Raw genomic sequence first — 25090 nt, 5'->3', positions numbered from 1 at the left:
CAGTTTATGGCTTTTGTTAATTTTTTGGCAGTTTCGAGCTTCCGAATTTGTGTTCACCTAAAATGCTGCGACAGTTCCTATCTCTTGAAAAGCAGCCAGGGAAATGAAGGTGCGTGACAAATCTGTCGTATTGTGATCCATCGATTCACTTCTAAAGTTCTCACCAGCCTTTGTCCAGCCCGTATTTTGGCAACTACCCTGCGGAGACAGACGCCTCCTCACTGACCCAAAATGCGTGCCCGCCCGTGGAACTTTGCCTTTTCAGGAAAGACAGTGTTGAAATGGACAAATAATCCTGGGGAGCTAGATAGCCTTGTTTGCCGAACTACATAGATAAGTCGAATAGGCAAGGTTGTGCACCAGTGAGAAACAGCTCTAGATGTATATCTAGCATAGCAGCCATGACATTTGAATAAAGAGCGATAACAGCTACATCTCCCCCCCCCCCCCGGCCATCGGGCTTGCTTTCCAGAAAAAGTTCCTGAAGCACGCCCTGAGCTTGCTCCCCCCACATTTTTTGAAACGTTCCTGTGCCTATGGACCCTCCAGTCGTGCCCTTGATTGACGGATTCGTGGGTCCCCTAGGCTCTTCGGGCCTCCTTGAACACTGCCTCCGACCAACTCAGCGGTCTTGCCAACACAGGGCCCCTGCTAGGCGCTGCGGGACCCTGAGCAATGCAAGTTGCTGGCTCGGGCTTTACTGCTTGGAAAAATGACCCTCAGGTCCATGCCGCCGCGGAGCCAGCTGCGCGTTGCTGGTGGTGTCTAACCGAAACATAGGTTGTTATCGACTCAGGGGACCCCTGATCAGCGCGCAGGGCCCTCCGATTGGCGTGAAGTGCCGGCCCGGCGGGGTGGGGCCCCGGAAGGATGGCCCTTAATCGCAGATTCAGAAGGCCCCTGCGGGCCCCTCGGAACCTCAGGGGGACACTCGCCCCCTGTGCTCCCCCCCGCACTGCTGACGTAGAGAGATGGCCATATTATCGCGGCCGGGGGAAAATATTTGTTATCAGACTGGACTATTGTGACCACGTGCATTCAATAGCACTAGCATATTGCGATCAGTTGCCATTACAACACACTCGCCAAATCTTGGTTTTGATTTTTTTGGTCGACCCCTCTATGCTGCATCTGCGTCTTAATATCGGAAGATACAAACTTATGCACCCGATGCCTTAGCGGAAATATTGTCGACCGGCCTGATAAATCTCGCATCGGCCAACAAAACCTTTTTTATTCAAATCTTCAATAGCGTTGCCTAAATGGTGGGGGCCTGTTACGACCCTACATTCTCGTGATGCGACAGGGAACCCGTGTCTGAAGGCCATACCGCTTGATACACGGCTTGAGACACTTTAAGGGGCCCAACAAATGGACCATCGAAATAATAGGATGGGATCCCGAGCCCAAAAATGTCACCTGAATAAGAAACAGGAACCCTATATTGACAAAGTAGGGCCCCTTGAACGAAATCACCCCCTGTGATCCGTTTGGCCCCCTCCTGGGCGAAACCCTAGCTGCCCTTCTGTAGTAAACTAGGGGCATATCGGAGTGGATCGAACTGGGGTGCGGGCAGTAGCGCCATGCAGGCGCCCACGACGCGCAGGCATGGTCCGAAGGGCCAGTACCGACACGGTCATCCAGTGCTGCATTCAAGCCATCCTCCAGTCGATCACAGGACACGAAGTGAAAGTCCTGAGCTGTAGCCGCGCTCCTCTCGCGCCGCCCTGCAACGCTGGAGAGTCGTCCAAACACAGTATGATTCACATGGTATATTTGGCGTAGGCTCAGTGATGACGTGTTCTCGCTGACAGCGTGCGGTCCGTCGACCATCCGGCATTGGCTGCCCCTGACCCACGACAGCACGCGACGACAATGTACAATGGTGTGACACGATCAACACAGCGCTGCATTAAGACGAGACCACACGTCGGCATCCTGAGTTGCGACCAGACGAGCCCTTCCTCCGTCCCCCACTCCCTCGTCATTCCAACCTGGGCCATGTGCTCCCTGCGCCGAACCCACCCTCTCCTTCACCACCCCACTATAAGCTAACCCTGCCCTCCCTGCCGCGAACGCAACTCTCCCCGTTCGATCGACACTCGTGGGGCCCTCGGCTCTCGTGAGCCTGTGGGCAAGCCGGAGACAAACACCTCCCTCCGGCAAACTCCTCGCCGTGGATCGGATTTCGTTCCATCTCGATGCAAGCAAGATCTGGTCGCAACGCGACGGCTGTTTGAGCATCGGAATTTGATGCGGGGAGCTTGACTTACGCCCCGTCAACACGCCTTTGGTCCGCACGGGTGACCATCGGACCTACACCACGCAGGATGCTTGGAGGAAACGATACATCGTTATATTACACAGATCGCGCCTAATCACGAATCGGACGACACCATAGCTAAACAGAAGCTCAGTTCACCACTCGGGATAAGGTGAGGGCGAATATTGCAAATGAACAACCCAATATGGCTCCCTGGTCATCGGCGGAAACGCATGGGAAGAGTGCGCGTGGAAGCAATGCTACGTACAATCTACGAGCCTCGGTAGCTGCTCCAACCCTCTAGACTACACCCACAACACCGCTACCCTAGAACTGCAGACGAATCAAGTGGCGACGTACGCCAAAACCGACACGGGAACTGCAAGGCGGAGTGACCAACAACTGATCCTCTCACTCTCAACTCCTGTGAGGAGGCAGCAGCGCTGCAGACACGAGGGCACTCGTACGGCAGACGCGATAGCAGCTGACGAGAGGACCCGGTCGGCCATGGCAGGTGACCACGGAGCGCACCCCGGATAAGATCGGGCACTCAAGCCGCCGTGACCTCAGAGTGCTGAGCTAGGCCTCACCACCGAGCAGCGCCGGTGGCCAGCGGATGGGAGGCAGGCCGAGCCAGGAGGTGGCAGCAGACCCCACCTACGCCACATACCCAACTTCGGATGGGGTCGGACCCTCATGTGACACTCAGAGGCAAGCTGGATCGGCACTGAGACATTCCCTAGAATTTCCCATCCGTGCCATCAGTCGCCACACGAGTGCACACCGACCTACTGAGTCAGATTGCACATAGCACTTTGAGGTTTAGTGGGCTCCGTTGTACCTTCAAATGCAACTATGCTCATATGTGCACTTTTCAGGCGGCCGCTACCCGCCCGGGTAACAGTTCCTTAGCTTAATCACAAAATCTGACTCACCGGATTCACTTCATGTGACATCTTTTCTCCCTCGAAATACAACAGAAATCTTTAAGCGACACACTTCAAATAATATCAGCTGGCTAACATCCATGATCACAATTTGCATGACATCAGCCTGTGAGATGTCCCATGTTCCAAATAATATCAGATGGCCAACATTTGAGATTAGGATTACTTCAATAGCATGTGAAACCTTAAAGATGTCTTCAGTCGCCTTAAATCATAAGCCAGAAGGCCCAAAACAGGGTATGTTCCAAAAAGCTATACGCTTCTGCCGAGTCATGACAGATTCAAGCTGGTAGTAATCTGCAAGCTTCCAGGCAGCAGCCACAAAACGGGGCGATCACTTCGAAAGCGAATCACGGCTTACCACAACCCGTCCCATAAAACATCAGGCACACTATCCGACCAGGCGGGGGCACATCGTCAGACATCGCTGTCACGACGACAGCTCACTACGGCCAAGCTTTGAACTTGAGCCTGCGCGCTCGGCCACAGCGCAGCGCTAGCGACGTGAGCGTCAGCAGTCTACTGCGCCACGCCGGCGGCGGCCGAGGTCAGAAGCTCGCGTTGACGACGCCGCGCGTCCAGGTAAGACGCCTTCGAGTCCACCACGCTGAGGGCTATACCCATCTGGGCGGCGTAGTAGAGTACCATGACGGCCGCCTGCCGGGCACAACGTCACATGGATGGCCACCTGCCCCATTCAACAAGGTCACACAGACGGCCGCCTGCCGGACTCGACAAGGTCACACAGATGGCCGCCTCCCGGACACAACAAGGTCACATAGACGGCCGCCTGCCAGACTCAACAAGGTCACAAAGGCGGCGGCCTGCCGGACTCAATAAGGTCACACAGACGGCCGCCTGCCGGGCACAACGAGGTCACGCACACGGTCGCCTGCCGGACTCAGCAAGGTCACACGGACGGCCACCTGCCGGACTCAACAAGGTCACACAGACGCGACAGCACAACTGATAGGACGGTGTTACACAATATCTGACTGAAATGTTCAGGGACCGAACGCGATTGCAGAGCCCGATACGTGTTGTCCGGGCTGAGCACGGGTCACCACTGAACCATGGCTATCAGGAAAGGCACCACCACTTGCATTTGACTTCTGAGACCATGGTGTCTCCTACTCGAAAGCGCACAATAAACTCCAAATGTCATAAGCTTCAACGAGTCGCCTCTTACCTCTGGCGGCATTGTAAAATTAGGCCGGGTCGAGTTGAGTGAGTGGGCCCGCTTATAATAGCACGCTCCTTCGCTCCAAACCCCCGCCACATTGACAGTCACGCACACCAGCCGTGACTGCTCTGATCCTTGCGTCCTCCACCACGGAAGCAGACGTACCTGGATGTATGGGGCGCCGTAGAAGACATGGAAGCCGATCAAGGTGTCCGAGATCACGAAGCAGATGCCCCCGATGCAGGAGCAGAGCTTGGTCCAGGTCCAAAAGTCCTCGAGCAGCTGGACGCGGGCGATGGCGCGCCACACCATGGTGATGAGTGCCAGCGCGTACAACGGCAGGCCCACCACGAACACGCCGTCGGCCCCCGGCATGAGCAGGTACAGCCCTGCCGGCACCGGTCACCGCTCAGCCGGCCGCCAGGCGGCGCCTCTGCGCACGGCAAGAGCAAGGCCGGTCGTGAGCAGCACTGAGACGGTCCGCCGTCGAGGCGTCCGGGACGGCACGGTCCGCTGCAAACACTTGCTGACATATTCTGACATCGATATAACCGACAGCTGTAAGTGAGCTCCGGACAGCGGGCTGGAGCTGTGGTATGTAGGAAGCTCACAAACCAGCTGAGGTAGGCCGAATTTGGAGCTGAAATCTTTCGGCTGTCATAAGACACGCTGATGGTTCGGTTTTGCCCAACAGCGTTTAGAAAGCCATGAGCCTTGTGACACTTCCTCGCGCGTAGAAGCACCGACGCGTACGACCGGGCGGCGACACCCATCCAGAGCGGGGCTGCCGGGACCGACCTGCCGCACCGGCGCCGTACAGCACGGCCCCGGCCGATGGGTTCAGCGGCTTGAAGCCGAACGCGGCGACGTAGAACACGTGACCGACTGCGAAGGCGGCCATGCCCTCCAGGAAGTAGCCGGGGAAGACGAGCAGCGCGTCGCCCAGCATGCAGAAGCTCAGGCCCAGCATGATGCGGCGGGCGTAGGAGTACCTGCGAAGCGCGACGGACCGGGCCGATCAGCGGCGAGGCGACGGTGCATCCCTCGCCACCAGACGGACACGGCTGACGCACGTCACATATGTGCCGGCCAGAAGCCCGCTGGCTAGCGCGAGGCGCGCGCCGCCCCGTCATCACCCCACGCCGGTGCGCGCGACCGGCCGATGCTGGACAGCACGGCCGACGCGCTTTGGATCCGTTCTATTCGGCGATGCGATTCCAATATCTTTTTACTGTTGACAACACAATAACGAGAAGCAATGCACCACGTATCAGATGCCGGAAGTTTAATTTGTCGATAAAAGCAAGCTTGGAACGAATGAGCTATACACACTAGAACTCACAATCCGGGAAAACTGAATCTCGTGCCCAGGATAGTCCTGTTACTTAGCAGCACTCGTGACGGTTGTTGGCTAGCTTTGAAAACACTGGTATCTCTAACGGCACTCTACGGCGACCACCTAGTACGGCTTTCTTTAGATAGGTACAGTCATTTAGAACAGCTTAGTGTATCTGCTGTCGTGTGGTCGGCCGATACGGACCAGCCGCCCATGCGTGGCCTTGACGACGACTGGTTTAAAAAGTAATCCTGTTGCACAAATGGCAAACTGGACACCAGCCACAGCTAAATCCAGGGTGCTTACGTTATCTAAAACTCGTACAATCAACGGAGCCTGCGGGCAGTGCATGGAGCAGTAATCCTGAAGAAATATACCACAATTTCAACGTGGGCGGGCCTGAGAGCCCAGTAATGTACATATCCACCGGCTCGCATGTCCAAGGCCGTCTGCCAGCCCCAGGGCGGCGGGGGCTGACACCTGAGCCCGAGCCCGTCCCTGGCCAGCAGTGTCCGGCACACCGCTGGCCCAGACGTCACCAACCCCGCCGTCGGCAGCTCAACACGCCAGGCGCGAAACCCAAGGCGCGGACCAACTGATACCACCAGAACCCAGCCTGGTGAAGTGAAGCTACACCTGCCACTGTCGCCAATTACGGGTTTTCATTTTCAATATTTTGATGTAAAGGGTGAATCGCCGAAATCTAAGGCTTTCTGCAATGAACAATTTAAAAACAAAGCTCGTCGTAGGTCCACTTTACGAAAACAGAGCTCGTCGTAGGTCCACTTTACGAAAATGGCTACCGTGATCCACAGCGAAACCTGGAGACGACACAAGCTGCTCCACGCAAACATTGTGCTTGAAACAGACCGTTCAAAGCATAAAAAGCATTTCGTCAGCTGGGGAAATACTGTACGACGCGAACTAAGCACATACAAAACCGCAAAGCTCAACTATAGCTGGCATACGATTGCCGATTGCCTTTGAGCACTTACTCATCGCCAAGGCTCATGCCGTGGAGAAGCACGAACACCAGCAGGGAGAGGATGGGCAGACACTTGATCACCAGCGCCAGCCATGACGGCCGGTCTTCCGGAATAAAGAGTACAAAATAGACGGCTGCTGTCTTGAAGAACGGCACAAGCTTCGGTCCAACACTCTTGATCTAAAATGAAATGAAATGTCATGTCATGAATACTAGAAAAACGCACATTTTAGAAAGAGAACAACAATAAAAATGGTCAGGTGAAGAGCGGATTCATTTGACGGATCTGTTCCAACTATCAACGCCGGTTCTCAACGAAAAATGTAAATTGTGGAACACGACCATGGTGTTCAAAACATAACAGCACGGACGCCGTATCGTGACATTTAGGCGCAATTTAGATACTCTATCCATCATTGAGGATGAGGAGGGCCGGCAGATCCTGAAACTTATAGTTTGACGACCTTTGACGACCAGGGGTAAACGACCTAGCATATTTCAAGTAAATGCCATGCACTCTGCGACTAAGTGACGAAAACGCGTGGCCAAGTTATGCAATAGCGGACAACCAATTCATTGTATAGACTAAAATGAAAAATACGCACATTATTAATCTGCATTGCCAATTCCAGGTATACCTGTGCAAGAGCACACGCTCTGGAATGTGGGCACAGCATTACATTCTGATTGGCACTGCATGGCAGTGGGTCCCCGGGAGCGTGGAAGCCCGGCGCGAGCTACTCACCACAGTCGTGGGGGACACCATCTCGAACGAGACGCGCCTGCCGAACTGAAAACAATGGAAGCCAGTGATGGCTACAGCAGGCGACAATGCTGTTATGGCACGAGACCGTTCATCTCATATGTACGTGTTAACCACCCGCCAGTTTTGACCAGACAGCTCCTCCAATGAATTTTATCTATCCAGAAAGATGCTATCGACTCATTTGATTGTCGTTTTACAATTTCCTTTAATGCAATTTGCCAAGAATGGTACTTCTGCTGTCGTGTATGACAGATAGGACCTGTGTCTGAGCTAAACTGCTAGGTAACTCACTCCACAGTTACTGCAGGACATTACATTTGGTAGCTTTCAGCTATTTTCAAAACCAGAAGGCTTTGTACCTGCCCTATGTGACTTTGAAGTTTTACACTCCACTAACCAATTCAGGGGTGAAACCTTGAGCTTTTCATTAGGAAGAGAGGGGGACGAACACACCAACCTTCCCCATCCTGTTCGAACCTTCATCCCTTCCGAACCTTCCCCAACGCATCCCTTCACTGATTTTGCCCAGTTTGTTCTCGCCATAATTTGGACCTAGCATAAGAAAGGCCCGAAGCTCCTGTTTTTTGGCATTATTACTTCAGTTCTTATGATGAGTTGACGACTTTCAGCTTACTAGGAAGTACCAGTTAAACCAAATTCTAGTACCACAAAAGATTTGATTGACGGTACCTAAATGTCAAGCTGTATTCATCCCAAAGACTTTTTCTAGAGGATGAGCACAGGGCAGCAGATGGGCGTTCATGATATCTTAGCCACGTCTCTGTTCAGGCATAAAGATGTCCGTCTTTCTTTTGTAACGCAAAGGCTTGAAAACATGTGATATGACTATTTTTCATCTTATCTCGGCTCAAAGGCGGATTCTTGTTCTGAATAAAAACAGAAACTTTATGGTCACAATACCTCAGCCACTGTCACAGCGGACACCGCACGTGCCTAAAAATGGTGCCGTCTCCATGCCGCCCCAGAAGGCTGCAGGAAGGCAGTGATTTTAAGTGGCTGTTTGGCTCTTCTTACGAGAACCAGCCATTGGGCTCAGGAAGGTACGCTATCGAAAGTTGTGATGACAATGCCCTGGGATTGCAAAATTCGATTGCCTCATTCTCCTGCTTTCAGTTGAATGACATGTGCAGAAAGGGATAGGTCCACAGGGGGAGGCCTGGGATCAAGCCACCCACCCCCTTGTGCCACTCATGAAGTCTTGGTGCCCCTCCATGGCACCAAAATGTCATGGTGAATGGGCGCCAAAAGGCTTCACGTCGGAACCACGCAGCCTTTATTTTAAAGAGAAGCTGAACCCCGGGGCCATCACTCTAATCGCTATTTTCGGGAGGCGCCAAGTGCCGGGCCACCTCCTAGACATTTATTTTTGAAAGGCACAAAATTCCAGGGCCACCTCCTAAATCTTCATTTTCAAGAGGCACCGAAATCCAAAGGCACCTAAACATTCGTAGTGTCCACTTCACGAAATCCAGGACTGGCCCATTCAAAAGAGGAGCACCAAAACTACCATTTCGAGCGCAAAACCTCTTTATTTTTTAAGAGGCACCCATTGCCAGAGGGCATAACAAAGAGATCAAAAGTGCCACTCTCAGGGAGCACCAAGTTCCACGGACACAACAATGCTGTGCTTTCCACCCTGAGCAAAGTCCTGGATAGGTCCCCTAACCCAGGAGGCACCGAAAGCTGAATTTCGGCGAAGCCAACGGCCAATGTCACATTAAAGAACACCACTAAGTTCTCTTTTACAATTTTCCGACAACAGCACAAATCCCTCCGAGCCAAAGCAAAGAGATCAAGGACAGGGTAGAAGGCCCCTTAATGATCACATTGACCCTGCAAGGGAACATATAGGGCCCCAGGAACAGTGTCAGGCTTCTGGACAGCGTAATGCACATTAAAATCACCCAGTCGCTACCCTCTCAATCAGTGAAGACTTATTTTTAACTGCTTAAAGACCGATCACTTATGCTTACAGCTGCTCTTGGCCACCAGGGGGCCCAAACACATCTCATTTTGTTGCATTTTTAGTTAAAAAAACATGTTTGCTTGGCAAGCTGAACTGGCCCTCAGAGCATATGGGCCTATTCAGGGCCCAAGTGGGAGTGGGGGGATAGGAGGCATGGCCAACCCTCTGGATCTGCCACTGGATAGCAGCAACCAACCTCAACATATATCACACATGGTAAAAGAATGTCAATGCTTAAACGTGGTCACTGATACAGGTCGGAGACATTACCAACATAACAGAGCAAAACCAAGATTCTTCTTGTTCAGGGCACACCAGTGCCTTTAGAATAAACACTTGACAATCCACTAGACACTTGACAATCCAATAAACATTTGGCAAACCTTTGACTTCAGAATCATGCTTTTCAGCACAAATACACTCATTGCTTAGTAAGACGTAATTTCAAAATACAATGCAAAGAATGCACCAACTGTGTCACACCACAATGTCTCTTATCCACATAAAACCATTTTCCATGACTGAGCAGAGCACACATTTCATTGCAGGTTTCAAGCCAGTTCTCATGCTTGCAAACACTTCTATGGCCTGTTGTTACATTAAATGTTGCTGATGATAGCTCCAAGATGATATTGCTAAGATTTTTCCCAGTTTCAGATATGCTTCAAAGGGCAGGTAAAATTTGGTATTTCCCACCTAACATATGGTCCCAAGGGACCAGTTTACGCAAGACAATACATATGGTCCTAAGGGACCAGTTTACGCAAGACAATACATAATCTAGTCACAATAACCAGATTAACATCACTGTTTTGGGTGAAAATAGTTCAGCTTGTTCAGCTCATTATGTTGGGACTAGTTTGCCAGGCTTTGGTGCAATTTGTACAAAGTGGCTGATGTCAGAACAATCACATATATATGCAGAAGGCATTCTGGTATTTCACAAGCAATTACTACTTTACAAGTCCAGTAGATAACAACTGGAATAGGCAATGCATGTCCATCTCAAATAACTATACACATCAATACAAAGCTATACTTAGGATCCACATAGCTGCAAATTTAGATGGCATGTTCCAGCTTAAAATTCAGTTCAAATCACTCAGCTGTAAAAAAGGTCTAGGCTATTCTGGTCATATATGCCTGCTTTTTTACCAATATGCAGACATATTTATCTTCCCAACAATGCTTTAGTCATGATTTTTACTTGTGCTTTCCAATCTATTTGGGCTACAAAATCTATTAAGATGGTGATCTTGATTTCATAGGGTTATAAAACAATCCTGCATGCTCTAACAGCTTTATACCAAGACCCACAAACTCATGGAAGCTAGCAGTGTTGCATCCTAATATGACTACACATAATAAGATCAGAAAGAAACTTAAACAAGGCAATGCTCAAAGGCGCACAGTATGCCACTGCATAATGGGGAACTGGCTAGTAATAGTCCACTGATGTAGTTAAACAAATTTTAACAGTATACCAATAATGGCTATTCCAAGTTTTCTGACCATGATCTCTGTTTTGTTTTTGGATTATAAATCCTTGATAAACATGCTAGGACAGCAGCTGGTTGTAAAATGCCTGTAAGCACTACCTACAAGTAATCAACATCACCTGCTCATAAATCTAGCATTGACCACACTTTAAGATCTCAAACTTATTTTCCCAAGGAGATCATAGTTGTATTTATCACAGCCATTTATACTGTTTGGCCCTGTATGCAACTGATCCTTAAACACCCTAATAACCAAAGACCCACCAATTACATTGAAATGACCAGACAAAAAGCTGAACACGCAAAAAGCACTTCGCTGGTGCCAACTTCCCAGCATTGTGCTAAACAGCCAAACCAGCAGCAAACAACAGCACATCAGATGAGCCAGTATAAGAGGCCACTGTGAAACCATGAAATTTTGTTACTCACATTGTAAGGGATTTTTCCATGCTCTCCTTACCTTACCTACCTAACCTTATGGTGATCAGGAATTATAAAAGGCCACTAGGCCTGTAGGTCCCCGTTTTGTCAGGCTCCCAGTTCGGCAACCAAACAGTCTCAAATTATGGGAAGATTCAGCGTGGGACATCATACATGATGTCAGCCCAGTACATATCAAGCCTAGACTTGAACTGTTCAACTGAGGTCCATGACACAACCGGGTGTGGATGAGCATTCCATTCATGGACAACCAGCGTGCTGAACGAGTTACGACGGACGAGAGTCCTAGCTCGAGGTTTTCTGAGCTTCCATCGGTGTCCTCTCGTCACCTCCGAGTTGTGCCTTGTCATGAACTCCTCTTCCGACAGCGACATACCTCCGTGAAACAGCTGGTACACTGTTACCACGTCTCCCCTATGACGACGATAGCACAGCGAGGGCACCTGAAGGAGTCTGAGCCTCTCAGGGTATGGCTGGCGCCTCACTTCATAGACAAGCCGGGTAGCTCGTCGCTGAACCCGTTCCAGCCATTTCCGGTCCAGTTTGCCGAACAGGCCACAGATGACATTGCCATACTCTAAGTACGGACGTACTTAGATCTTAAAGAGCAATGGCAACGTGCGAGCATCGATGTTGGCAAAAGACCGTCTCACGACCGCCAGCATCTGGTTAGCCTTGGAGATCGCTCCCACCGTTTGCACGTGGAACTGGAGCCGGTAATCCACGAAGATCCCGAGGTCCTTCTCGGTGGACTCGATTGCGATTTCGGCGCCGTCCAAGAAGTAGATCAGCCTCAGGTTGCAGTCCCCCATGTGCATTATTTTGCACTTCGCTGCACTGAAGGGGAGCAGCCACTCCTGTGACCACTTGGCCAGGGCGTCGAGGTCAGCCTTGTAGAGGTGTTAGTCAGGGGCCTCAGGACACGACAGTACACCTTGGTGTCATCCGCGAACATTTTGACCAGCTTCGCACTTGTTCTGGCAGGCACTTGTTCTGGCAGATCGTTCATGAAAATTATGAACAGCACTGGTCCAAGCACTAATCCTTGCCGGATGCTGCTGACATCGGTCCAGTCCGACTTAAAGCCCTCGACCGGCACTCTCTGCATCCTGCATCTCTGCTCTAAATTTGTAAACTTAGTGATGTTCAGAGGTAATGTAAAATGTTGGATGAAACGTTCAGTGTGATTTTGGCTGACCTCGAGCCGGACAGTAAGTGTATTTAATAGGCGATCAGTGTAAGCAAGATTGTGAGAAACATCAGAGACCACTCTCACTCCACAGCCATCAAGTTATATTAGCCCTGCCCCAAGCAGAGAAGCTGGCTGTGCCATGAGGCATACCTTACCTTACCTTGTGGTGATCAGGAATTATAAAAGACCCTTAGGCCTGTCGGCCCTGGCCTAGGTCAGGGTGTACTTTCCTACCTAAGGTTAGAAAAAAATAATTGTAGACCATTCGTCGTGTTTAAGGCAGGACATATCGTAATAATCACAAAACGGGTAGATTCATGCACTTACCTTCAATTTTTTTATAATTACGATGGCGAGCCCCCGAGCGCCGCACACACACAGCAGCCGCGACACCAGCGCGATTACTGCGCGCGGTCACAACATTATAGCGCATCAAGCAGCATCAAGAACCATAAAAATGTAGGTAATTTTTTACTTGGGTACCTGTATGGCCGACGGAGGGAAGAGCTACGCTAGCTGCAGGGTTTCGAGTATTGTCGTGCGGGGCAAAAGCTGTGAGGCATCAGCTAACATTGTGACGTCACTGAAAATGGTTTGCATCGATCGGGATCGGGGTTCTTTCGGGCCGACTGAAGGCCATAAGGCTTTTGCTTGTGACATGGTGTCACTGGTATTCGGCTGGGTATGTGACGTCACTGGTCGTGAGTGTGTAAGGCTCTTTTGGGTCCACTGAATGCCGTAATGCATCAGCTGGCCATGTGTCGTCACTGGTATTCGATTGAACATCAGGCGCGGCCGGCCTCGTTCCATCTTTACTTTTCGTACCTGTCTGCTGCAAGCATTTGCGTGCCGCATAAAGGTTTGACCGAATTACCCCAATGTGTGACGTCCCTAATCATCACTTCATACGAGTGCACTTAGGCCTCACGACCACGGTGTGTCGTGGTCCGCAAAGTATCACCGGATAGCGTGACGTCACTGGTATTCGAATAAAAACTGGGCGCAACAGGCCGTGCTTCATTTTTACCTTTGTACTTGTCTACTGCAAGCATTGGCGTGCTGGATAAAAGCTGCCGAACCACCTGAGTGTGTGACATCACTGGCCATGAGTTCCAACGGTGCTTTTCGGCCAACTGAAGACCACAAGGTGTCAGCTAACGACGTCCCTGCTATACGACTGTAAGACGTCAATGGCCGTGGGTTTCCACGGGCCCTATAGGACCGACGAAATGCCGTTAGGCATCAGCTGGCGACATGACGTCACTGGTATTTGGCTGAACATCAGGCAACAGGTCATGCTCCATTTATACCTTTCGTACATGTCTGCTGCAAGTATTGGCGGATTTTTTGTGCGGCCAACTGAAGACCATAAAGCATCAGCTAACGATGTGACGTCGCTGGCACTCGACTGTGCGTGTCGCTGGTCATGAGGTTTTACGGCCTCTTTTGGGGCGACGAAAGGTCATACGGCAATGACTGAAGATGTGACGTCACTGGTATTCGAATGAACTTCGGGCGCGACAGACCATGTTCCACCTTTATCTTTGGTACCTGTCCATTGCAAGCATTGCCGTGGAAGGCTCTGCCAAATTACCTGAGTGTGTACGTCACTGACCATTAATTTGCACACTCTTTTGAGCCTACTATAGGCCACAAGGCATCAGCTGACGATATGATGTCACTGGGTTTCGACTAGACATCATGCGCAACAGGCCATGCTCCATCTAAGCCATGTTTCGTCTGTACCTTTCGCACCTATCTACTGCAAGTATTCGCGCGACACAGGGGCTCTGCCGAATTACCTGAGCGTGTGGTGTAACTAGTTATGAGTTAACGCGGGTTTACTCTGGCTGACTGAAGGACATCAAGCATCAGCTGACGATATGACGTCACTGGTATTCGACTAAACTTCAGGCGCGACAGGCCATGTTCCATCTTTACCTTTCGTACCTGTCTCTTGGAAGTATGGGCGTGCTGAATGAAGGCTCTGTCGAGTCTCCTGAGTAAGTAACGTCACTGGTCAAGAGCTTTTTACGGGACCTTTTGCACCCCCAAACGGCATAATGCATCAGCTGATGATATGACGTCACTGGTGTCCGACTTAACATCAGGCGCGACAGGCCATGTTCTATCTTTACCTTTCGTACCCGTCTATTACAAGTATTGACGTGCTGAATGAAGGCTCTGTCGAGTCTCCTGGGTGTGTAACGTTACTGGTCATGAGTTTTTTCTGGCTCCTTGGAACCCTCTATAGGGAAAAATGCATCAGTTGACGACATGATGTCAATGGTGTTCGACTTAACATGAGGCGTAACAGGTCATGTTCCATCTTTGCCTTTCGTACCTGTAAAGTACTGGTGCGTTAAATGATGGCTCTGCCGAGTCACCTGAGTGTGCGACGTCACTGGTCATGAATTTTTACCAACTATTTTTGGCTGAGCGAAAGCCATAAGGCATCATCTAACGAAATGACGTCACTGGTAATCCACTGAGTGTGTGACGTCACTGGTCATGAGCTTTTACGGGCCTTTTTTGGCCGAGTTCAGGTCATTAGGCATCAGATAACGTTATGGCGTCACTTGTATTCGAATTAACATCAGTTGCAATAAGCCATGTTTCATCTTTACCTTTCGCACCTGCCTACTGCAAGTATTCGTGCGCTACAAAAAGACTCTGTCGATTCGCCTGAGCGTGTGGCGTAACTGGCCATGAGTTTGTGCAGGTCTACTCGGGCTGACTGACGGACATCAAGCATCAGCTGACGATATGACGTCACTGGTAATCGACTAAACTCCAGACGAATCATCTGAGTGGGTGACGTCGCTGGTCATGAGTTCATACGGATTCACTTGGGCCGCCCAAGGCCACAAAGCAACACCTCCCGCGAAGCATCACAGGATGATATGTCGTCACTGTTATTCGACTTAACATCAGGTCCAACATGCCACGTACTTTCTTTACCTTTTGTACTTGTTTATTAAAGGTATTGACGTGCTGAATGAAGGCTCCGTCGAATCTCCTTAATGTGTGACGTCACTGGTCACGAGTTTTTTTACGGGCTCCTTTGAACCCATTTTAGGTTATAATGCATCAGCTGATGACATGACGTTACTGGTGCTCGACTAAACATCAGGCGCAACAGGTCATGCTCCATATTTGCCTTTCGTACCTGGCTGCTGCAAATATTCGCGTGCTATATGAAGGCTCCGCCGAATCACCTGAGTATGTGACGTCACTGATCATCAGTTGGTAGGAGGTCACCTGGCCACCTACGGCTACGGAGTTCCGCAGCAGAGGTGGGAGATGCACCATAGTTAAGCACACTAATTTTATTGTGCGCACCATTAAGTAACAACTTCAAACGCAACGGGCTGTTTCAACGACTAAAATTTTGAACAAACGTAAACACAAAACAAAGGTGATCCCAGCCCACAAACCGACGTATATGCAAAGCTATTCCGCCCGACATCACAGGATGCGCCCCTGAGCAGCTACGGTCCGGAATGCCCTGATGGCTAAATAATAATCAAGGGCGCCGCCTAGCGGCCATAAGTCTGGGCCACAGCCCGAATATCAGTGACGTCATATGGTCAGGTGATGCTTGATGTCCTTCAGTCAGCCCGAGTAAGCCCGCGTAAACTCATGACCAGTTACACCACATGCTCAGGTGATTCGGCAGAGCCTTTATGTAGCGCGCGAATACTTGCAGTATAGAGGTGCGAAAGGCAAAGATGGAACATGACCTGTTGCGCCTGAGATTAAGTCAAATACCAGTGATGTCATATCGTCAACTGATGTCTTGTACCCTATAGGTACAAAAAAGCATCCCGTAAAGAACTCATGACCAGTGACATTACACACTCAGGAGCTTTCACAGAGCTTTCCTTAAGCATGTCAATGCTTACAATAGACAGGTACGAAAGGTAAAGACGAACATGGCCTGTCGCGCCTGGTGTTAAGTTGAATACCAGTGACGTCACATCGCCAGATGATGCTTGATGTCCTTCAGTCAGCCCGGGTAAACCCGCGTAAACTCATAACCAGTCACACCACACGCTCAGGTGATTGGGCAGAGCCTTTATGTGGCGCGCGAATACTTGCAGTAGATAGGTGCGGAAGGTAAAGATGAAACATGACATATTGTATCTGATGCTTAATTGAATGCCAGTGACGTCATATCGTTACCTGATGCCTAATGGCCTTAAGTCGGCCCAAAAAGGCGCGGGAAAACTCATGACCAATGGCGTCACACACTTAGTGGATTACCAGTGACGACATATCGTTAGATGATGCCTAATGGCTTTCCCGGCCAACAATAGCCTGTAAAAACTCATGATGACGCACTCAGGTGATTCGGCAGAGCCATCATTAGGCTCGCCAATACTTTAACAGGTGCGAAAAGCAAAGATGGAACATGACATGTTGTGCCTGATGCTAAGTCGAACACCAGTGACATCATATCGTCAACTGAAGCATTATACCATATAGGGGGTTGAAAAGAGCTCGTAAGAACTCTTAACCAACGACGTGATATAACACGCGAATGCTTGCAGTAGACAGGTACGAAAGGTAAAGATGGAACATGGCCTGTTGCGCCTGATGTTGAGTCGAATACCAGTGACGTCATATCATCCCGCGATGCTTTACAGGATATGATGCTTTGTTGCATTGGGCTGCCCAAGTGAACCTGTATGAACTCATGACCAGTGACGTCACGCACTCAGATGGTTCAGCATCACCTTGATATAGCACGCGAAAGCTTGCAGTAAACAGGTACGAAAGGCAAAGATAGAGCATGGCCTGTTGCGCATGACACCTAGACGAAAACCGGTGACGTCATATGGTCAGCTGATGTGGTATGGCTTACAGTGGGTTCAAAACAGTCTATACAAATTAATGGTTAGTGACGTTACACACTCAGGTAATTCGGCAGACCCTTCCTTCAGCATTCAAATACTTGCAATGGACAGGTACCAAAGGCAAAGATGGAGCATGGCCATGGCCGCCTGAATTGTATTCGGATACCAGTGACGGCACATCTTCAGTTAATGTAGTATGACCTTTCGTCGGCCCAAAAGAGGCCGTAAAATCTGATCACAAGTGACATCACACACAGTCGAATGCCAGTGACGTCACATCATTAGGCTATGCTTTACGGCCCTCAGTTGGCCCCCAAAGATCCATAAAAATGCATGACCAGTGACGTCACACACTCACGTGATTTGGTAGCTTTTATTCATCACGCCTGTGCTTGCAGTAGACAGGTATGAAGCTAAAAATGAACCTTGACCTGTTGCGACCAATATTTAGTCGAATATCACTGACGTCACGATACCCAGTGATATTTCACGGAACATGATACACCGCGGCCGTGGGGCCTAAGTACACTCGTATCAAGTGGTGATTGGTGACGTCACACATTCAGGTGATTCGGTCAAGCTTTTATTCGGCACGCAAATGCTTGCAGCAGACAGGTACGAAAGGTAAAGATGGAATAAGGCCCGTTGCGCCTGATGTTTCATTGAATACCAGCGACGACATATCGTCAGGTGATGCTTTACGGCATTCATTGCACCCAAAAGAGCCCTAAAGCCTCACAACCAGTGACGTCACATATCCAGTCGAATACCAGTGACATCATATCGCTAGCAAATGCCTTGTAGCCTTCAGTCGGCCCAAAAGAACCCAGATCGATGCAAACCCATTTTCAGTGACGTCACTACGTCGGCTGATACCGAACAGCATTTCTCCATCATGGCAGTACAGGAACCCTGCAGCCAGCGTAGCTCTCTCCCCACCGTCGGCAATACAGGTACCCAAGTAAAAAAAAGCCAAAATGTACAGGGCCAAGGTAACAAGAATCCATCGGTATGGGTATGGGTATCAGTACGGGATGTCATACACGGCATGATCAAACTTTTCCGAAATATCTCGTCGACTGCCTGCCACCTTTAACAGACCGGCCCTCCGTCCCTCGCAGCAACTCCAGCAAGTTGATCCAACGTACTCACCGATACGCGAAAACAAATGACTAAACGTCAGGCTGAAGCCCGCCCACAACACGACCCTTCCAAAGTTCGGGCAAGAAGTGACAGTCGACGCCTTGCCCTGCGTACGACCTCGCGTCTTGCTGATCGACTTTTGGGTTAAGTTTGTTTTTGGTAAACGGCGCACCTGTGACAAGAATCTGAAGATAGCTGTTCCTTTCATAATGCACGCTCGTTTTGCGAACCTTGGGAGCCACTAACAACAAATCAACGTTCGTCTAACATGCGCTCGACTATAGTGCTATCAGCAATCGTGTTGTTTTCCAAGCGATTCCATTTGTAAAAATCGGTTTAGATACGATTGTGCACAAAACCATGAACAGGCTTCGGAGCGCAGCCTTGCTTCGCTGCAGATATGCGTAGAAGGGCTAAATTTCCCCAGAGGTGTACAGAAACATGGACTCTAAAACCAGAAAGAGCCCGTGGGTGGCACCACACGGCTCTTGGCCTTGAAATCTCGACTGTGGGGACGGGGGTTCCCGCGAAATTCCCAGGATTGTTACATAACGATTCGCAACCCTCTGTGAGTATTGGATTTCATTGCAAAGCTCGGGATTTTTCGGCTTCAGGAGGTGAGCACTGATTATCTGTGTGTAATTGGGAGCATGGGCGGTGAGCTGACTGTAATGATTCGCCGATAGCGACTGTATTGGTGCGGCCTGCATTTTGATGATCTTAGGAGTCAACGCGCAAGCGCGGTAGTTGCTGGCAAGTGGTCGCCCAGCACGCATAGTATTGGGTATCAACAGCCTACCTTTGAGAGATCTTTGCCCGGCAACGATCTGTGAGCCTTGTGAAAGTAGTGCATCCAACCTTCGGGTGCCAGTTGGTGAACATGAGATGCTTTGACCCACTTTGAGTTAAGTGCAGTAGTTGACGTATGAGATGCATGATAATGTTGGGTTTATAAATGAGTTACCAGGACAGGAACTGTGTCATCTGGCCAAACAATCTTTGGGGAAAGGACACATGAAAACCAGTCCATCAAAAATAATGAAAATGAGTGTTTAATATTAAAAGGAATGTTTGACATTGAAGATATTGTAGTAAGCATCAGATGCAATGAAACAAGCTCCCTTATATCTAGTATTTTGGTTTTCAGGTGGAACAGACTGCTTGAAATGGCACAATTTGCTGTTTATGAAATATGCTCCTCAATATGGCATGGATTGGTTATGTCATTGCACCTTGCACAACATTGAATGCTACCCAGTTGACTACCATTACACCTGGAAATCCTGCTCATGAATGTCAGGTAGCAACCCTCAACAGTTATATTTTTGTTGGCAGTTGCAGCATGGCCATAGGATTTGAGTAATAGTATGTCATAAATGCCAGGGTGACTTTGAAATACTCTACCTAATATACCTTTCCCCATTTTCACGGGTGTATAGCTCAGAAACTAGAGGGGCTTAGGTCTTTGAAAGGGCAGGGTCATGAACAGCACCAAGAGGTCTGGAAGATGGCTATTTCAGTTTAAAACCCCATACAAGTATGGAATATACATTTTAAGCTGCTGTTGATCTTCACCCTGCAGCAGATTTTTGCATGCATGCTTCTTCTGACAATATGACAATAAAATGACAATATATCTCATCAAAAGCCATCCAGACTGATACAGATGCATGTTTCCTTGCATTACAATCAACTGTAAGCATCTGTGACTAATCAGCTGTTGTCAAGCTGACTACTCTTGACTATTTTTCAATGATTTTCTTGGCTAGGCACTTGTTGAGCTAGGTGGGAATCCTGGCTGCTGTCAACACTTTTTAAAAAAATCAGCTTTATTTGTAACCACACTTGAGCATAATGTCAAACTGTTCAGCTTTCCCTCTCTCCTTGCCACACTTTGTTGATATTGCATCAAATAAACCCTTGCCTGCCTATATGTAGTGTGATTTATGAATATCCTCTGATCATTCAGGGCTTTACCACCCTTTCTAGGATATGTAGTGCACTGCACACATCTGCTCCAACTTGAACAGTATTGAACAAACATTGGATCTGGTTGTCTAGACTGGCAAGGGTCTCAGGACACTAACTGACTCTGTACCATCAGCACAGGCTTGCAACACTTCAAACTGGCCAGGTTTCTGTATCAGTCCAATGAAAGCTGCAAAGCATGCATGCATATATGACTGTAAAATTATAACAATAGCTCTGGATGCTCATGTTATTTCCATTCAAAGATATGCAAACCAGAATGCTTAATTCCACTTTTCAACTTAGCAGCAATATGGAAATGCCATTGCCTTCTACAATGCCATATTTCTTCCATCATATTTTGGTATTTTTGTTATCATATTATTTGCCAGGACCCATTTGTGCCACATTGTGCCAGTCTTCATTGTTCTCACATGAATTCACTGCAGATTCTAACTTACCCTAACATAGTCTGAGTATTTATTACATAACTGACAGAATCACTGGAATGTTTAAGCTACCAGATTATCATCAGCAAGTTAAAAGATATTTTGACTGGATGTGATCAAGAGTTATGTTGAATCATGACTTGTAACATTGCTAATATATTATGTTGACAAAGACTGTGGCTTGTCAGCATCACTATTGCCATGAGGGACCAGTTTTTTGCTGTTTGCTGTGTGGGAAGGTATTTTCTTTTCTTCCTTAGGCCATATAATATATATATATATATCTCATCAAAAGCCATCCAGACTGATACAGATGCATGTTTCCTTGCATTACAATCAACTGTAAGCATCTGTGACTAATCAGCTGTTGTCAAGCTGACTACTCTTGACTATTTTTCAATGATTTTCTTGGCTAGGCACTTGTTGAGCTAGGTGGGAATCCTGGCTGCTGTCAACACTTTTTAAAAAAATCAGCTTTATTTGTAACCACACTTGAGCATAATGTCAAACTGTTCAGCTTTCCCTCTCTCCTTGCCACACTTTGTTGATATTGCATCAAATAAACCCTTGCCTGCCTATATGTAGTGTGATTTCAACTTAGCAGCAATATGAAAATGCCATTGCCTTCTACAATGCCATATTTCTTCCATCATATTTTGGTATTTTTGTTATCATATTATTTGCCAGGACCCATTTGTGCCACATTGTGCCAATCTTCATTGTTCTCACATGAATTCACTGCAGATTCTAACTTACCCTAACATAGTCTGAGTATTTATTACATAACTGACAGAATCACTGGAATGTTTAAGCTACCAGATTATCATCAGCAAGTTAAAAGATATTTTGACTGGATGTGATCAAGAGTTATGTTGAATCATGACTTGTAACATTGCTAATATATTATGTTGACAAAGATTGTGGCTTGTCAGCATCATTATTGCCATGAGGGACCAGTTTTTTGCTGTTTGCTGTGTGGGAAGGTATTTTCTTTTCTTCCTTAGGCCAAAACATGTGTGTGATATTTTAGTGCTGCAAACTCTTGCTCATGTAACTGGTTTTATGACTGAATATGCTCCTCAATATGTATTGTGGTGTGTTTTCTGCGGTGGACCACTTTTCCAACTTTGTGTAACAACTGCAATGCAATGGAGCAGTTGTCCCTAAAATGTGATCTTGTTTATTTCAGAATCTTGATGAAGTAGTCATAACATGCCTCCCAAAAGGTCAACCCTCAGTGCCAGTGAAGTTATGCTGCAGGTGCAAGGCCAGGCCAAACCACGTTCCAGGCAGCTTAAGAAATTTCAACATGCTCCTCACACCCCAGAATTGACATGCCCCAGATCAGGTGATGCTCATTCATTGTCTGGTCAGCTAAGTCCTGCAAAGAAATTGGCAAGACTTATGCGGGAACGTCCAGGGAGGCAGCCCCATCCCTTGTCTGTCAAGAGGAAGCCAAGTGAGGAAAATGGAGGAGTAAACACACAATTAAAAAGTAAACCACCAAGGCTAGGGAAGGGGGCAAACAAAGGCTCCATCAACCAAGGATGTACCAAACAAAAGCAGGCACATGGTCAAGACACTTCCCATATTAGCCAGAACAGTCATGCTGGTTCAGGAGAACAATCTTGTAAGAAGCAATCTAGAAAGAAACACAGCCAGGAGAAACAGCCTGAAAAAGACCACCACAACATCAGTGGCCTATCTGATAAAAGAAAACGTGAGTGCCTGCAGGAAAAAGCATCTCATGCAGGACAAACAAAAAAGCAGGTGCGCAAGGCACGCCATAAGCCATCTGAGCTGGTGCCAAAATGCGATCCCAGCCCAGCTGGAGGGGATATTGCCGCATTGCTTCGACTGGGCGAGGGGCCCAGTGCGGAGGAGGCTGTCGTGTCGGACGACTCGGACTGGGAGGCCGTGGGGAACGCGGCCCACTCCTCCGACCTGGCCACCAAAGGCTTTGTGGAGGTCACCCTGCCTTCTGAGATGGCCTTGCTGAAAAAGAAGAAGAAGAAAGTGTTTGACGTAGAGGCGCACCTGAAGCGCCAGATCAGTCGTGTTCGACGTGAGGTTCAGGTGCTCATTCACAAGACGCACCTGCTCTGCCTGCTGTCACGGAGTTTGCAGATCAACTCGCTGCTCAACTCAGAGACCATGCTGGCCTGTGCCATGTCCATGCTACCTTCGAAATATGCGTACCCCCCGAAGCGCGTGTCCCTGACCTACGTGGAAAAGTTCCTCAAGTGGTTTCGCGAGAAGGTTCCCTTGGAGTCGGCCGCCGACGGTCAGAAGCCCTCGGAAGATGTGTTCCGCACACTGGAAAGTCGGCTGCGGCTGAAGAAGGCGTCCACCTCGCTGGAGCTGGTGTGCCTGTTCGTGCTGATACTGCGGGCCATCGGAGTCGATTGCCGTCTGGTTATGTCGCTGCAGCCGTCTCCTCTGAAGCCGGCCCCCGTTTCCGCCGTGTCCGCGACTGCCACGCCGCCCAAGTCTGCACCCAAGGTGAAAAAGGAGCCGAGCGGCAAAACGCCGAAGCGGGACGGCGCTAAGGCGAGCACAGGCACCAGGAAGGCCACCTCAGCAAGCCAGCCGAAGCCGAAGAAAGGCGCGGCGTCGGCGTCAGTTCCAGCAGCGGCCACCAGAGCGGGCTTCGAGCGCAAGGGCAAGCGCCGACCTCGGCTGCCGTCCGATTCGTCCGATGACTACGAGCCGGCCGGGCCGTCCTTCCGAGGCGAACGAGACCGGCGTGTGCTGAGCAGCTCCAGCGAGCCGGAGCCGGGCGGCGGCCGGCCGGCGCGCGCCGCCGTCGACCACTGGGCCGAGGTGTACGTCGAGGAGGAGCTGCGCTGGCTCTGCGTTGACGTCACCGGCGGCGGCGGCGTGCACTGCGTCTCTCAGATCAGGGTTAGTCTCTCAGGGCTGGCTTCAAGGCTAGGGTCGGGGTGCGCATTAGACAGCAGGGCCGGCCATTGGCCTGGACTGGGGGAGAGAGACGGCTAGCATGCACAACACGGTGGCAGCGTGGTGTGGGCAGTAACGCAGTCGTGGTCCTTGGAGACAATAACCCAACGCAAGTCAGTGACGCGCACGCGCACGCGCACACACACACACACACACACACACACACACACACACACACACACACACACACACACACACACACACACACCACACACACACACACACACACACGCACGCACGCACGCACGCACGCACGCACGTACGCACGCACGCACGCACGCACGCACGCACGCACGCGCGCACGCGCACACACACACACACACACGCACGCACGCACGCACGCACTTACATAAATACATACATGCGCACATGCGTACACACATACATACAGAAATCCTTATGTGTATGCATTCATGTATGCATTGCGTGCAGACACGGTCCAGTCAGATGATGCCACGCATGCCTGAAATCCCACTTGCAGGCACCTGACACTTGAGAAGCGTTCCATAAACAGACACCGCCCGCCCCAGTACTTCAGAGACACGCCCCCCCTCCCCCCCCCCCCCCCCCCCACTGACACGTTGACCCCTTGCTCCGGCGTCATTGCCCAACCCAGCCATCAGCAGACCGACCAGCCGACCTCGGACAGTGACTGTCATACACTGACGCTTCTATGCACACGAACAAGGCTGCAGACGTGCACCGGTTTGCGTTGGGTGGGACAGTTGATGCCGTGTGTAGCCGGAGCGGAAGCTTGCATTTTGCCATGCCAGCTAAGTTTGACCAATGACCGCTCTTGCCCCACGTTTGTAAAACCAGTATACGAACAATGGCAGATCCAGAGGGCGGAGATGGGGCCGTGCCTCCGCTGCTTGGGCGGAAGGGGCACCCAAGCCCTCGCTTCGGGCCCACATAACCTGTATTTTCAGACGCACGAATTCAGGAACACTTCAAGCTGCCAAATCTTCAAGTTAAACACATGAAAGTAAAAGAAAATTGACATCTTGAAATGTAGTTGGCTAAAGCTGGTGCACTATTCCATTGTACCAGTAAAAAAAAGAATCTGAAAATAAAGTGGCCGGAATTCGCGGACTTCTTCGTAAGCGGGGGG

At 49.7% G+C, this 25090-nt stretch overlaps 2 protein-coding genes across 2 annotated transcripts in view; one reads left to right on the top strand and one right to left on the bottom strand.

Moving 5' to 3' along the window:
* Nucleotides 1–1757: 1757 nt before the first annotated feature.
* On the bottom strand, nucleotides 1758–18756 carry LOC119097876 (lysoplasmalogenase-like protein TMEM86A). Its single transcript, XM_037220820.1, has 6 exons — nucleotides 18611–18756; nucleotides 7460–7504; nucleotides 6725–6894; nucleotides 5192–5385; nucleotides 4559–4782; nucleotides 1758–3867 (listed from the first exon to the last, which is right to left on the bottom strand). The coding sequence occupies exons 2-6, from the start codon at nucleotides 7478–7480 to the stop codon at nucleotides 3730–3732; spliced, it is 747 nt and encodes a 248-aa protein (XP_037076715.1). The 5' UTR covers nucleotides 7481–7504; nucleotides 18611–18756; the 3' UTR covers nucleotides 1758–3729.
* A 520-nt stretch (nucleotides 18757–19276) lies between these two features.
* The window catches only part of LOC119097880 (DNA repair protein complementing XP-C cells-like), a 6855-nt gene continuing 1041 nt past the window's right edge, over nucleotides 19277–25090 (top strand). Inside the window, exons 1-2 of the mRNA XM_037220822.1 lie at nucleotides 19277–19505; nucleotides 22208–23922. Of these exons, the coding sequence (XP_037076717.1) occupies nucleotides 22231–23922 (1692 nt within the window). The 5' untranslated portion in view covers nucleotides 19277–19505; nucleotides 22208–22230. The remainder of the gene's footprint in view (nucleotides 19506–22207; nucleotides 23923–25090) is intronic.

The sequence above is a fragment of the Pollicipes pollicipes genome, unplaced genomic scaffold (assembly GCF_011947565.3).
Source record: "Pollicipes pollicipes isolate AB1234 unplaced genomic scaffold, Ppol_2.1 Scaffold_463;HRSCAF=517_pilon_pilon_pilon, whole genome shotgun sequence".
Lineage (NCBI taxonomy): Eukaryota > Metazoa > Arthropoda > Thecostraca > Pollicipedomorpha > Pollicipedidae > Pollicipes > Pollicipes pollicipes.
This window is presented reverse-complemented; position numbering and strand designations above follow the sequence as displayed.

Coding starts and splice junctions, on each gene's coding strand:
- LOC119097876 (XM_037220820.1), bottom strand. CDS start 7,480: ATGGTGTCCCCCACGACTGTG. Junction 6,895..7,459: donor TGGTGTCCCCCACGACTGTG/GTGAGTAGCTCG, acceptor ATTTCATTTTAG/ATCAAGAGTGTTGGACCGAA. Junction 3,868..4,558: donor ACGGCGCCCCATACATCCAG/GTACGTCTGCTT, acceptor TGTGCCCGGCAG/GCGGCCGTCATGGTACTCTA.